Source organism: Triticum dicoccoides, chromosome 3B, assembly GCF_002162155.2.
Source record: "Triticum dicoccoides isolate Atlit2015 ecotype Zavitan chromosome 3B, WEW_v2.0, whole genome shotgun sequence".
In the NCBI taxonomy this organism is placed as follows: domain Eukaryota; kingdom Viridiplantae; phylum Streptophyta; class Magnoliopsida; order Poales; family Poaceae; genus Triticum; species Triticum dicoccoides.
Window position 1 is genome coordinate 243,675,142 of NC_041385.1, and position 13,879 is coordinate 243,689,020.

At 51.9% G+C, this 13,879-nt stretch overlaps 2 protein-coding genes across 2 annotated transcripts; both read right to left on the minus strand.

Moving 5' to 3' along the window:
* Positions 1-451: 451 nt before the first annotated feature.
* Positions 452-2,556, minus strand: LOC119281200 (pectinesterase-like). Its single transcript, XM_037561796.1, has 2 exons — positions 1,455-2,556; positions 452-1,360 (listed from the first exon to the last, which is right to left on the minus strand). The coding sequence occupies exons 1-2, from the start codon at positions 2,554-2,556 to the stop codon at positions 687-689; spliced, it is 1,776 nt and encodes a 591-aa protein (XP_037417693.1). The 3' UTR covers positions 452-686.
* A 4,224-nt stretch (positions 2,557-6,780) lies between these two features.
* On the minus strand, positions 6,781-9,111 carry LOC119275723 (ABC transporter F family member 4-like). The gene has a single exon (XM_037556623.1). It carries the CDS (start codon positions 9,039-9,041, stop codon positions 7,032-7,034), a length of 2,010 nt encoding a protein of 669 aa, XP_037412520.1. The 5' UTR covers positions 9,042-9,111; the 3' UTR covers positions 6,781-7,031.
* Positions 9,112-13,879: the final 4,768 nt, after the last annotated feature.

The following is a 13,879-nucleotide window of genomic DNA, read 5'->3' on the forward strand; positions in this document are numbered from 1 at the left end:
AATCGTTGTCCTACAGAACCTTTTTAGGTTTTATGGCACTCTCTTGTCGCATAGGACATTAAAAGCTTGACGCTACTTCATCCATCCTGTTATGATTCGATGTCTCACATCTTCATCAATATCACCTTCCTTCTACAACATTGAGCTCAAATATCGAAAGATGTCTTTTGAGGTACCACATGTTCATCAACGGCAATCTCCTCTTCATGCATAGTCGTACTGAAACCGTACCTCATGTACTCAGTTTAGTTGTAAAATAAATTTAAAACCTTCCAATTTCAAAGTCTACCTCCACAGCTCCAACTTTTATTAAATCCCGCCCGACTATCGTCGACTACTACCATATCATCCGCAAAGAGTATACACTACCTCGTATATTTCTTGTGACCTCATCCATCGCCGGAGCAAATATAAGGGCTCAAAGGTGACCCTTGGTGTAGTCATGTTTTAATTGTCAAAACAAATCACGAGAACAATTCATGCGCCCTATTGTTGTTAATAAGATCTAAACAATCTACGTGTTACGCTTCACCAACGTACATTCTTCCCCTGAAAAAACGTCCATTCTAATTGCATACCAGGCAAACATTTGTAAACACCCTACTAAAATTTATCTTCCAATAAATGTAAGGGAATACATCGATTCCGGCCATCCTCCATCCCCAAATTGACCATTTGCTAGTGTGTCATTTCTTGATCAAGTCGGCCGTGAAGGTGACGCCGGCGGACGGCAGCCATGTGAGGCCGTCGATGAACCGCCTTACGGTGAAGTGGCTGGCCCATGCCGGGTCCATGATCACGTGGTACCCCGGCCACTTCACCCGCCCGGCGACCCCCGCGCCGGGCCCAAAGTTTCTGTACTCCCCGTAGAAGAGGGTGTTGAGTCCGGCGTCCCCTGCCCACTCGAGCCACCCGCGCGCGCGCACGCCGGTGCCCAAGTACGACTCCATGACCACCACCCGCGAGAATGGCTTCCACGGTCGGCCGAGGTAGGTCGGGTACTTGGCCTCCACGACGCAGTTGTGGATGGAGAACCCCGTGTTCTGGTTCGGGTCCTTGCGGCCCTGGGCCGTGACGCTCCCCGTCTGCCCCGGCGCCAGCGGCAGCGTGGCGAGGATGGTGCGCTGGATCACGGCGATGCCGTTGCCGAAGACGAAGTCCACGGTGCCGGACACGCGGCAGTCGCGGTAGAACTGCCGGAGCGAGTGCGCGTAGAGCGTGTCCTGGTGCCCCTCGATGGCCACGCGGAAGAAGGCCGAGCGATCCGAGTCCACGCGCAGGGCCACCGCCTGGTGCGCCGCCGCCCCCGCCGTGTTGCGGATCGTCAGGTCCCGCGCGATGAACCCCGCGCCGGACACGGCTACGTGCACGCAAAGCCGCAGCATCGTTAGCTTTTGCGCACGGTCACGAAACGTAACTGGTTAAACGAGACAGAATTTGCACTTTTTATTTACCAACGGTGGCGCTCCGGAACGTGGTCCAGCCGCTCGAGAAGCTCCGGCTGCCGGTGATCACCGTCTCGCCCATGCCCTCGCCAACGAGCACGATGTTGCTCTTCTTCTTCTTCACGTCCACGTTCTCGTAGTACACCCCTCGCTTCACGTAGATGACGTACTTCCTCCGGCTGTGGTTGGGCGCGCGCGCCACCGCCTCGCCGACAGACCGGTACCTCCCGCTCCCGTCCCGCGCCACCACCACGTCCACGCGCATCGCCTTCTTCCGTCCCGTCCGGCCCCGGGCGCGCGCGAGCTCCCCTTCGACGCCGCCGGCGACGTCCATCACCCACGGCGGCAGCTCCGAACCGGCGCCGGACGCCGCCGTGTCGTTCTTGCCGTGCTGGCGCAGCGGCATGATGCTGCGCAGCCGCTTGTGCATGGCGAGCAGGTTGCTCACCAGCTGCGTCAGCTGCGCCACGGATGCCTCGACGCGACGCAGCAGGCGGCCATCGGTGCCGCGGAAGCCCTCCGTGCACGTGTCCTGGTTGCCCAGCGCGGCGCTGAGCCAGGCGTGCAGGTCGTCCTCGGCACGCGCGCCGCTGCGGACGCTCCCGGACGCAGCGCCGTGCTGGGTCTCCATCTCCGGCTCCACGCCGTCGAGGGACTCGGCCATGGCGTCGAGCGACCACCCTAGCTCGTCGACGGAGTATCCCAGCAGCTCGATGCAGTCGCGCACGGCCATCTCCTCGCGCGCGTGGTTGGACAGGGACGCCAGGCCGGCGACGGCCCCGACGGCGCTGACGGCCTCGCCGAGCGTGTCGCGGAGCGCGGCGCGGAGGACGGGCACGGGCCCGCTGCTGGGCCCGCCGCGCGCCGTGTCGATGCGCGAGACGCAGTCACCCTTGCCGCGCCCGGCCCCGGAGGAAGAAGAGGTGACGTTGAAGCACGCCTGGCGCAGCAGCGCCTCCTCGAAGGCCTCGGCCTCGCCCTGCCCCTTGAACGTGTACCCGGAGAACACCGCGGCGCCATCGCCGCCGCGGGGGACGATCAGAAGCGCCAACAAAAGCAGGAGCACCTGCAGGGGGGTGCCTTTACCACGTGCCATCCATGTCGACGTCATTGCCGTGAGGAGTGTATGGGCATGACCATTGGTCGTGCGTGCGTATATATTGTGAAGGCATTGCTGACGAAGGTAAGCAAGTAATCTGCCTTGGCGCAAAAGGAGGCAAGGTATAGTTTGTAGTGGAAGAAAGGTGAGCAAATATAGCATAGCATGCAGGTCTTTATCAACTCCTCTTTTCCGCTTTGAGGACAAAGTCAGTTTTGAGTCGAATGATTGGTCCGATTGCAACAAGTAAATTATCTTCGGGAGCATTTTTTCACTGTTCACTAGTACTGCAGCATAAGTGAGTGACAGGACTGGCACGTGCAGCGGAAGTTTCAGGCGATCGCAGGATCTCGATTACGCTGGGTGTCGCCGGCAGTGTCGGTCGATACTTGGAGCAAGGTAGCAGCGCGAGAACGTGTCCCGATGGGGACGATTCGGGCATGCATGCATGCAGATTGTGCCATGCTTCTAGCGCAATTTACACAGCGAATTGGGCAGTCCGATGATGAGCGCACCGGCACCGGCAGCGGGCACCTGAGCCTGAGGCACGCGACACTCAAGGTGGTGGATTCGCGCGTCTTGCTTGGCGACGCAGGCTTCTAGATTCGCTCGCGGCATGCGCTGATTCTGAATCTTCAACGAGGGCGCCGCTTCTTGCCATCTGCGGAAGAACACTATAAAATTTGCATTCGTCGCGAATTTCAGCTAAGATGGTTCAATTAGCAACACACCTCAAACTAGCAAAATTCTACTCCCTCAACCTTGAGACACTTATTTTAAGACGGAAGGAGTACTTCTTAAACATATAACGGAGATTTCTCAACCGCCTCTTTCAAAATGCATCAAACTATTTAAACTGGTGCAGCTAAACAATGTAAAAATAAACCACAAAGGTGAACAAGATGACCTCTCTCCCATTCTCACCTGGAGCGAAGTCTATTTTAAACCTTAAACTCATAGAGCTCGTCGGAATCAAACCTCCACCTTCGAATCCCTGAAATCGGTATCCTAACCTCTCTAATCCCGATAAAGATCAACCCTGCACTAATCCTAAACTTGTTTGTCGCAGAAAAAAAGGCAATCCTGACCAGGATCAGTAGGTTCTCTCACCGACTAAGCAGCCCTACATGTCATATCTATCTTCCTCGCTGGCTGTTGTTGCTTCGAGCTGCCCGAGCGACGACGCTCACCACGTTCCAAGCACCTGCAGCAGCCGGCAGTGCGGTGCAATACCAAACTCCACGGTATGCCCCGACGCCCCCGCCTCCCCGGGGTATCGCGTCACCGGCCGCCGGCCAGGTGTGTGCGTGCAGGTCCCATGCCACGTGAGTCGTGCCGCCGGCCGTGGGCGCATGTTCGAGGCCCCGAAGAAGACGCAGGTCGATCAAGCTAGAAGGCATGTAAGTTTCTACGTAGATCGTGAGCTAGCTCCTGTAAAATTCATCCACTTGCTTAAAGCCAGTTTCTATGTACGTACATTGCCTAAAGAAAAGCATCGGTTGATTCCAACGAGCTCTACGAGTTTAGGGTTTAAAATAGACTTCACTCCTCTCACCTGATACAGTTTGGTGTATTTCCCTTTCAACAAAGGAACCAGACCCCCCGCAAAAGGAAAAAAAAACAAAGGTACCAGACTTTGTATTGATCTTTTTCTGTAGTACAGTATTTCTCAGCAAAGAAAACAAATAATGGCAACGTTTGCATCTTTTTACGTTTGGATATTGAACCCTGCGACACAGTTTTTTCATTGGTTAAGTTAGCTATAAGTAAAACATCTACTATACCTAATTGCGGCAGAAGAACACCAACTGACAGCCTAACTGGATTGTTGACTGCCCATGTGGTGAGAGAAGGTAACCCAAGTAACCACCGCTTAAGGCCCTGTTTGTTTCATAAGTCATAGGACTTTTTTAAGTCCCAACTTATAAGTCATAAGTCCCTACCTGTTTGTTTACATGGACTTATAAGTCCCGAGTCTCTCCCTGTTTGTTTACAGGGACTTATAAGTTGATGCCTCCCACGACCAGGTCCAACCGGAGGAAGGCCATGACCGGCCGACTGGTCGAAGAGGAGTTGCTGGTACGAGCCCAACTCCGGGAAGACGTCGACGTTGCTGTTGAGATCCAAGAAACCCATTCCCCTCCAGAGATTTCCACCGGCGGATGAGCCTTCGGTTGCCTGTTGAGACGAGGGGAATTGAGAGAAGAAGGGGATCTCGTCCTCCTCATCGGCCATGGCGGCGGCGGTTGAGGGTGTCGGCGGCGGCGGCGATTAGGGCGAGGCGGGGAAGGAGCGAGGCGAGGAGGGGAACGAGCGGGGCGGGGTTCGTGCGAGGCGATGCGGGGTAGGTGCGTCCAGATCGATAAGTCCCAATAAGTTCCTCCCTGAGAGTCTTTTTTGATAAGTCCCAAATGACCCCAATAAGTCCCTCCTGTTTGGTTTAAATGGGACTTATAGGGACTTTTTTAAGTCCCTAAACCAATAAGTCCCTGGAAACAAACACCCTCTAAGTAGAGTTCAAATTTAACAGCACAAAGGTGGAAATCCAGCATCTCTGGTAAAATAAGAATGCACATTCTAAGACATGAGAATAAAACTTCACATGCTCTTGAGACATCTTGGAGCTGTGGAGACTGCCGAGCAAATCACTTCAACTTCAGCATTTCCCTCAAGGCCTCCGCATAAAACTGACCAGGTTTTTGAGAATCCAAGAGATAGTCTCTAAAATACAGAACCCTTATATCTTCTATTTTATGCGCCGGAATGTCACGGTAGATAACTAGATATGGGATCATATCACATGAGGTTTTATAGCAATAATTACAAAAAAATGCTGAAGTGCAAAAAACAGAATAGTTAAGTGAAAAATCCATAGAAACATGAATTACTAGCAAATGTTACAACATAAATCGATTCTCAAATCTAAAACATCTTTTCAACATAATCCATATACTTTAAGAGCTACTAAGATTTCAGTCCGTGTAATATTTTAGCATTATTTGATTAATCATGCATAATGTTGCAGCATGACAACAGATTATTGTAGTATCCATCCTCAAAGAGATGCTGATGTTTACTGAAATATACTGTGTCATACTCCCTCCGTTCGGAATTACTCGTCCGAGAAATGAATGTATCTAGATGTATTTTAGTTGTAGATACATCCATTTTTATCCATTTTTGTGACAAGTAATTCCGAACGGAAGGAGTACATTACATCCTTGCTGATTAACAATAGCATCATTCAGTCACTGACAAACTTTAGGACATCCTAGATTTAGAAAATAATATGAGCCAGTGACATCCTTTAGTCAGTTTTATTTGCGAAGTGATAAAAGAATAGTGTACAGTTATATCAAAACTAACAATGTATTCAATACCAAACAATCAGACGACAACGCAGATGTATGTTTGTTGCTAGAATATCACATGTATAATACTGAGAGATAATTATATCTGATTACAGTTTCATGCTATTTGATTACTACTTGTTAAGGTTTATACTGAAAAGAGACATTATTGCATAGAAAAGGGCCATAACTTGAGTAAACCATATTACTAGAGGAGGTGGTACAGTAGGTACTATAGAGTAAGAAATAAATTTTCTTGCCAACAAACCTTTAAATTTAAAAAGTCATGTCGTAAATTTATTTTCTGCAAAGATATCTTGAGAACTCTATGTTAATGTAATTAATAGCAAAGGTACAAAAGTTTTAGAAGGCTATGATATCGCATACACACAAATAAAAGATGTTTGCTCTTGAATTTGGTGTGGCTACGAAAGCACTGCATGAAAAATGAAAGGGGGCTGCTACGCGTGGGCCGGCAGATCATTTTAAAAGATCCGCCGCCTCGCGAGCCGTTAGTTAAGACAAAATCAAGCGGTAGTCCAAGAATCTGCTCTATAAGCCAATGTAGGAACAGTTATAGGACAACTTTTCATCACCCACAAAAAAAAGGACAACTTTTCACGTTGAAACTTAGAGGGCTCACAATTGTTACAACGTGGCAATATTTATGAGCAAAACTGTAACCTAGTTGCTTTTAATCCTCCTGCAAGACAGAAACATACAAAGAATAGCACTCTGACAAGATGGAGCTTCAACGGTGTTAGTTCAGTGAGTTATAATAAGAGAAAAATGCTACCATACCCATTCTAGTACCCAACTGCAACAAAATAAAACTATGATTTTTCTCAAGGGGACAAGCTCTCAGTTTCATTACTGAAACTGTGTGTTGCAAAACGGAGGAAGTATTCAACATTATTCCTGAAACCTACAGAAACATCATGCATACCAAAATGCTAAGCTAATTACAAGCCAACGAGCAAACGTCAACATATCAAACTACTACCAGATAGTAAACTACCCATATTACCCAAAAGGACAAACGCCGCCACCAATTCTTCTACAGTAAGTGAAGATTATCACCACAGGAGCGACTCTAGTTTATTTTCTAGTCAATCTCCAGCATCTAAGACATAATTTTCAGGAAGGGTCGGAGCTCTTACCGAGCGTTGAAATGTACTCATGGACTCGCTTTTGTTTCTCCTCCAACTCCGCAATCATCTGATCCGCAGCCTCGTTGATCATCCTTGGGAGGTACTTTTCCATCCGGTCGAACCACTCCTGCAATGTCATGGTCTCAAGACTGCTTCTAACAGCACATTCCTCCACCTTCGCCCCATCTCCTACATCTCCTCTACTGCCAAGCAAATCCCCATTGCCATCATCTTCCTCTTCTCCGCCACCCATTTCCCAATCACCCTCATTGTCAGAAGCAGCACACTGAGCAGAAGCCTCTCCTCTACTGCCAAGCAAATCCCCGTTGCCATCATCTTCCTCTTCTCCTCCACCCATTTGCCAATCATCCCCATTGTCAGAAGCAGCACACTGAGCAGAAGCCTCTCTTCTACTGCCAAGCAAATCCCCATTGCGATCATCTTCCTCTTCTCCGCCACCCCTTTCCCCATCACCCTCATTGTCAGAAGCAGCACACTGAGCAGAAGCCCTCCCCTTGGGGACTTCCTCCTCCAATGCCTTTGCAGCCACCTCGATTTCTCCATCGTCAGCTGTCACCTTATCCCCCTTCTCCTCCTCCTCCTCCTCCTCTTCACCATCCTTTACCGCTGTCAAAGTCGACAGGTTGCCAGGCTGATCTCTTGGCACAGCCACCTCATGTTCTTCCTCTTCCTCCACTTCCTCATCCTCTAGAAAGGCCTTCCTTTTACTAGCAGCTCTTGTAAACCTTCCCTGCCCCCCTCTGGACCCCGTCTTCAGAGGCTGTGGTGGAGGGGCGACCGTCGGAGCATTCTTCCTCCTCCCACGGCGTGTAGCCATCTGGGCCTCCACATCGTCTTCCTTCTCCAGTTCAGGAGGCTCCGTGTCCTCCTTCCGCGTCACCAGCAGGGCTTCCTCCTCATCATCTCCTTTCTCCGACTCAGCAGCTGCTGTGATCTTCTTCCGCCCGCCAGCACGCGGCGCCGGCGGGGACTCCTCCTTCTCAGGTTCAGAGGGCTCCGCGGCCTTCTTCCGTCCACCACGGCGCCTCCCCGCCAGGGCCTCCTTCTCCCCCTCTTCCTCCTCCTCATCTCCTTTCTCCGACTCAGCAGCTGCTGTGGTTTTCTTCCGCCCGCCAACAGGCGGCGCCAGCGGGGCCTCCTCCTTCTCCGGTTCGGAGGGCTCCGCGGCCTTCTTCCGTCCACCACGGCGCCTCCCCGCCGGGGCCTCCTTCTCCCCCTCTTCCTCCTCCTCGTCTCCTTTCTCCGACTCAGCAACTGCTGTGGTCTTCTTTCGCCCGCCAACAGGCGGCGCCAGCGGGGCCTCCTCCTTCTCCGGTTCAGAGGTCTCCGCGGCCTTCTTCCGTCCGCCACGGCGCCTCCCCACCGGGGCCTCCTTCTCCCCCTCTTCCGTCTGTTCAGGGGGAGCCACTGCAGCCACCTTCCTACGTCCGCCCCTGCGGGGCTTCTCCTCCACTACCACTACCGCCGCGTCCGGCACTTCATTCTCCACTTCGGGGATCGCCGCCACCGCTGCCTTCTTCCGTGTGCCCCGGCGGGTCGCCGCAGGGGGCTTCTCCTCCTCCACCGCCGCCGTCTCTGCCGCATAGCGCGAGGAGCGCCTAGTTCCGGGGTCGGCAGCGGTGGCGGTGCCCAGATCCGAATTGGAGGGGATGGACACGGCGAGCACGGTGGACTCGCCGATCTTGATCAGGTTCCCATGGGAAAGCGGGGTGGGAACAAAGGGCGCGAGGGGCACGTCGTTGAGGAAGGAGCCGTTGGAGGATCCCAGATCGGAGACGACCCATCCGGCGGCGGGCGGCGGGAGGAACTCGATGGAGAGATGTTGCTGCGATGCGCCCTTATCGCGCACGGCAAAGTGGTTGCCTTTGATGACGCGCCCGACACGGAGCGCGGATCCAGCGCTGCACTGGCAGATCTCTCCCTTGCGCGGACCCTTCTCCACCGCCAAGGTGAGCACCGGCGGCGGAGCGGCCATTTGGGGGCTTGGGGGAGTGAAAGTGGGGAAATTTCGAATTTCGTGGGGGGAGGAGAGAGGGGTTTGAGCTTTGGGAGATTTTGCCACAACCGCAAAAAGCTACGACAATGCCACTGAACAAAGTTTTCCTGGCCCACTAGGCCAAACATTTTAGTTGGGTCGACCCCGTCGGGTACGGGCAACCCGAGCTCAGTTTTTGGCCCAAGCCCGATTAAAACCAAAATCTTAAAAATATATAGGATTTGATAAAATAAATATGGAAATTCCCTCAAAAAGGGAGAAAATATGGACTAAAAAAATAATTAAACGCAACCGATCGATCATGTGCACGCTTCGAGATACGGGTGGAATCACCCCATACCCTTACCCGTCCTCCTTCAGCTCACCCATCACTTGTACACATACCCGTCAAAGGGTACAATTTTTAGGGTGCTGTCGGAGCAGGGGCTCCTTCGGACTCAAGCAGATATTGTTAAACATATCTATGAGTTTCACATGCAGCTGATGGGCTCAGAGGAGCCGAATCTTGCGGGCCTTAGGGCTGATGTGTGGGGGCAGGATCAGCAGATTTCAGCTAGTGAGAATGAGGCGTTGTTACTAGCTTTCTCTCCTGAGGAAGTTGACCCGAAAGTGACCTCCATGAAGAGTGGCACTACCCCTGGCCCGGATGGGTCGCCGGTGGCCATGTTTAAGGCCTTATGGCATGTGATGCGTTTAGGGCCACGATTGTTGACATTTGTATAGGTTTTTTCGCGCGGTTGCGTTGACATCTCGCAGTTCAACTTTGGGATACTTTGGCTCATCCCTAAAGTGTTGGGAGCAGAATCCATCAAACATGTTAGGTCGATTGCGTTCATAATATACCGTTCAAGATCTACGCTAAAACGCGTGCACCTAGATTGTCCCACGTTGTGCACCAGATTGTCACAAGTGACAGGCTGTGTTCATTCATGGTAGACACATTTTAGAGGACCCGGTGGTGTTACAAGAAAGGGAAATGTTTGTATACGGCGGACCGGCCGAGCGTTTGGTCGGTCGCGCCGCGTGCGTTCGATTGTAGCAGATCGTGCGAGACAGGTTACCTGGCGTTGGGCCCATGCACCGTTGTGCGCGTCACCCTCCCCTCCCCTGCCTTATCTTCTTACTAGCGCTGGACCTTATCCATTCAGTTTCCTCGTCCCATTTCTCTCAGCTCTACGAGAAATCAACCTCCAAATCACAACGAGCACGAGCCCCAAATCCCGATGACCACGGTTGCCGCAAATTCCAGCGACGTCGGTGACCTCCTCTAGCCCAACGACCTCCGCGTCCCACATCCCATCATCTCTTTCTTGTTCCAAGCCCCACGACCTCCACTCCGTTTTTTACGACCAAGCACCGGAGTTGGAACCACCTACGGTTCATGCCGAGTCATTGGTGCGCTGCCTACCGCCGGATCCGGAGCTGGAACCGGCACCGCGAGGTGTTGCAACCATTGGAGTGCGGAGCTAGAACTAGCGAACTGCAAAGCTTCCACTGGGATCTCCCTGTTGAGTTTATTTGCTGGAACCAGTGTTTTGTTCCACTGGAACTAGCAATCTTTTTTTGCTACAACCTTGTTTGTTTTGCTACAGTCGAATCACTCAGAGTCTCCCTGCCGAGTTATTTATTTGCTGGAAGCATTATTTATTTTTGTTGGAAATAGCAATCCTTTTTGCTACAAATCAATGACCAGATTTTCTTCTCTGATTATTTTTTTGCTGGAACCGGAGCAACAAAAAGCTACATCTAGCACTGCTAGTGATGGAGACGACGGTCTGCGGTGCTGCATCCAGCGAGTCATTTTGCTGGAACCGGCCTTTTGTTTTGCTACAACGGGCTAAGATTTTGCTGCTTCGGCGAGGTGTTTCATTGCGATAGTCAGCGGCGCCGGCAGTATTTCGGCTGGAACCGGTGATGTGTTTTGCTGGAACTGTATTTGTCTTTTGCTACTACCAGGACAGTAGCTTTTTTGTTGCTGAATTGTGTTTCCTTTTTTGCTGGAACATGGTGGTGGGAGCCGACAACGCGTTGAGCCAGAGTTGGACGACACCGGCGATGCTACAACCTTCGTCGGCGGATGCTACAACCGTCAACAGCGGGGGCTACAAGCAGCGACGGCGAGATGGAAAGTTGTGACCATGGACTCAATTTGCTGGGACGGGGGATGGCGGTGGTGGTGGAGCTGCATCAGCGGCTGGTGGTGGAGATGGGATGGTGTGCCCCTGTCACTACAAAAAAAGACACATCCGTGACATTTTGGGCCGAATGAAAATTGTTTCTGTCAGGCTTATGACACTTCTATGACGATAATTGTGATAGAACCCGGTACCATCATAGATTTGGTGCGCACCTACTTCTATGACACAAAATCATGACAGAAAATGGGCTTTTTGTCCTGGGCGGGCCGGAGACGCAGCTGCATGACATTCTTTGGGCCGTCCATAACGAAAAAAACTGTGCTAGAAGCGAGGGCGAGGAAAATATCGGGGAGTTCCCGGTTACGGTGGGTGGTCGGGGCCGAGCGATGCATGGATTCATAGCTTTGAATAGCATTTGTACCATAAAACGGGACAAGACTCTCTCTTTGTGTGGTGTGAATAGTTTTATTTTTTCGCTTTTTTCGTTGAGGGAAGTGCAAATTGATTTGGTACGTACAATAATTTGGTATGTACAATATTACATGTTAGGTTTGTCCCTAAAATTCAACCCGCGCCTTCTTATATCCCAAAAATTCAGATATCGTGCTTCAAAAACTCGCGCCTTCACAACCTATGCCTTGTTATCCCGAAATTACAACATGCGCGAAAACTCCCTCCAGCTCCCGAATCCTGACACGCGAAATGCGCCTTCTAAACCTGAGATGAAAGGGCCGCTAGTTCAAATTGATGGGGGTACTTTTGTAACACACCCTACATTTTGGACAAGCGCGTCCCTAAGTAATGGTTCCCCCTCCCATCGCCTCCTTTTCACCATTCGAAATCCCAGGCCACCATAACCTCTCTGCTCCAGTCGCAAAACCCCACCATTCTCCGTTCGCCACCTCACCAGTGCCCAGTCGGAGCCTCTTCCCCGACGATGTTGTCCACCGCAATAGCTCGACGTCCCTCATCCACCTCCCCGGATGAGGATCCGTCGTTGATCTCGTCGTCCCGTTGGTTCAGCCGCCCCGTCCTCCACCTCCAAGGAGTTGCTCCGACGGTCGCCTCGTTTATCGCGGTTGCTCCATCCCCACATCGCCGCCTTAACCTGCTCCACCAGAACCACAGCGTCCTCACTAATTCCTCGGACGAAGCCGAGGCCTACTCGGCGCCACCAGAACCGCAGCATCCTCACCGACTCATCGCACCTTCTCCTTAACTCGACCTCCCAGCGCCGACGGTACTCCATCCCGCACCCCCATGCACTACAAAAAAAAGGCACATCCGTGACATTTTGGGCCAAATGATTTTTTTTCTATCATGCTTATGACCATGAGGTCACGGGCCAAATGAAGGGGAGCCTTGGCGCAGTGGTAAAGCTGCTGCCTTGTGACCATGAGGTCACGGGTTCAAGTCCTGGAAACAGCCTCTTGCAGAAATGTAGGGAAAGGCTGCGTACAATAGACCCAAAGTTGTCGGACCCTTCCCCAGACCCTGCGCAAGCGGGAGCTACATGCACTGGGGTTGCCCATGCTTATGACACTTCTATGACGATAATTGTGACAAAACCCGGTATCATTATAGATGTGGTGGGCTCCTACTTCTATGACAAAAAATCATGACAGAAAATGGGCTTTTCATCCTGGGCGGGCTGGAGACGCAGCTGCATGACATTTTTTGGGTTGTCCATGACGGAAAAAACCATGGTAGAAGCGAGGGTGAGGAAAATATCGGGGAGTTCCCGGTTACGGTGGGTGGTCGGGGCCAAGCGATGCGCATTTCTCTCTTACACGTACACGCGTGGGTGCGAGGCGTTGGGCTCTAACTGAACCCGAGCAAGGCGTTCGCCTACTGACCCTGAGCGATTGCACTGTAGGCTACATGTTACTGAACCCGAGCGATTGATTGATCTGGCTATTAACTGAACCCGATCGAGCGATTCCTTCGCTACTGCTGCTAACTGAAGTTGATCGAACCTACTGCCTCTTGATGAACAATGAGCGTTATTGGGGGTTGGATGAACAGTTCCCGATGGGGGTTGTATGAACAGGACGCCGTGGTAGTAGAGGCCATTGCCGCTGGATGAACAGGAACCCGATCGAGCCGGTTGGGGGTGGATGAACATGACCTCGTGGAGGGCTGGCTGAACAGCAGCCGGTGGAGCGTTGGTTGAACAGTAGCCTATGGAGGGCTGGATGAATAGTAGCCCATGGAGGGGTGGTTGAACAGGACCCCGTGGACAGCAGCGTAGCTACGTACAGCTACCCGGTGTCACTGGCACCGGGTCCAATCTACACTTGCTTAAGATAATCCATTGATTTAGTGTGTAGGTCATTGATTTTTTTGATGTGTTCTTCTATGTGGACACCGGGTAATCTTGAGTCTGGGTCCGCCCCTGCCCGTGGAGAGGGTTGGTTGAACAGTAGCCGGTGGAGGAGCGGTGGAGGCTTGATGAACAGGAGCCCGTGGATGACAAGTAGCTGGTGGAGGCAGGAGGGAGACATAGTGGATGAACAGTCGTAGGTGGAAGCTGGAGGAGGTCAACGATTGTAAGTGCATCTAGTGCCCCTTAGTGATTTTGGTGTATTGAAGACCTATAGGTTAAGGGACTAATATGTTTGTGAGTGTACACAGGTTCTATAAGTCAATGAGGAGTTTGATATTTACAGTGAAAGTTGA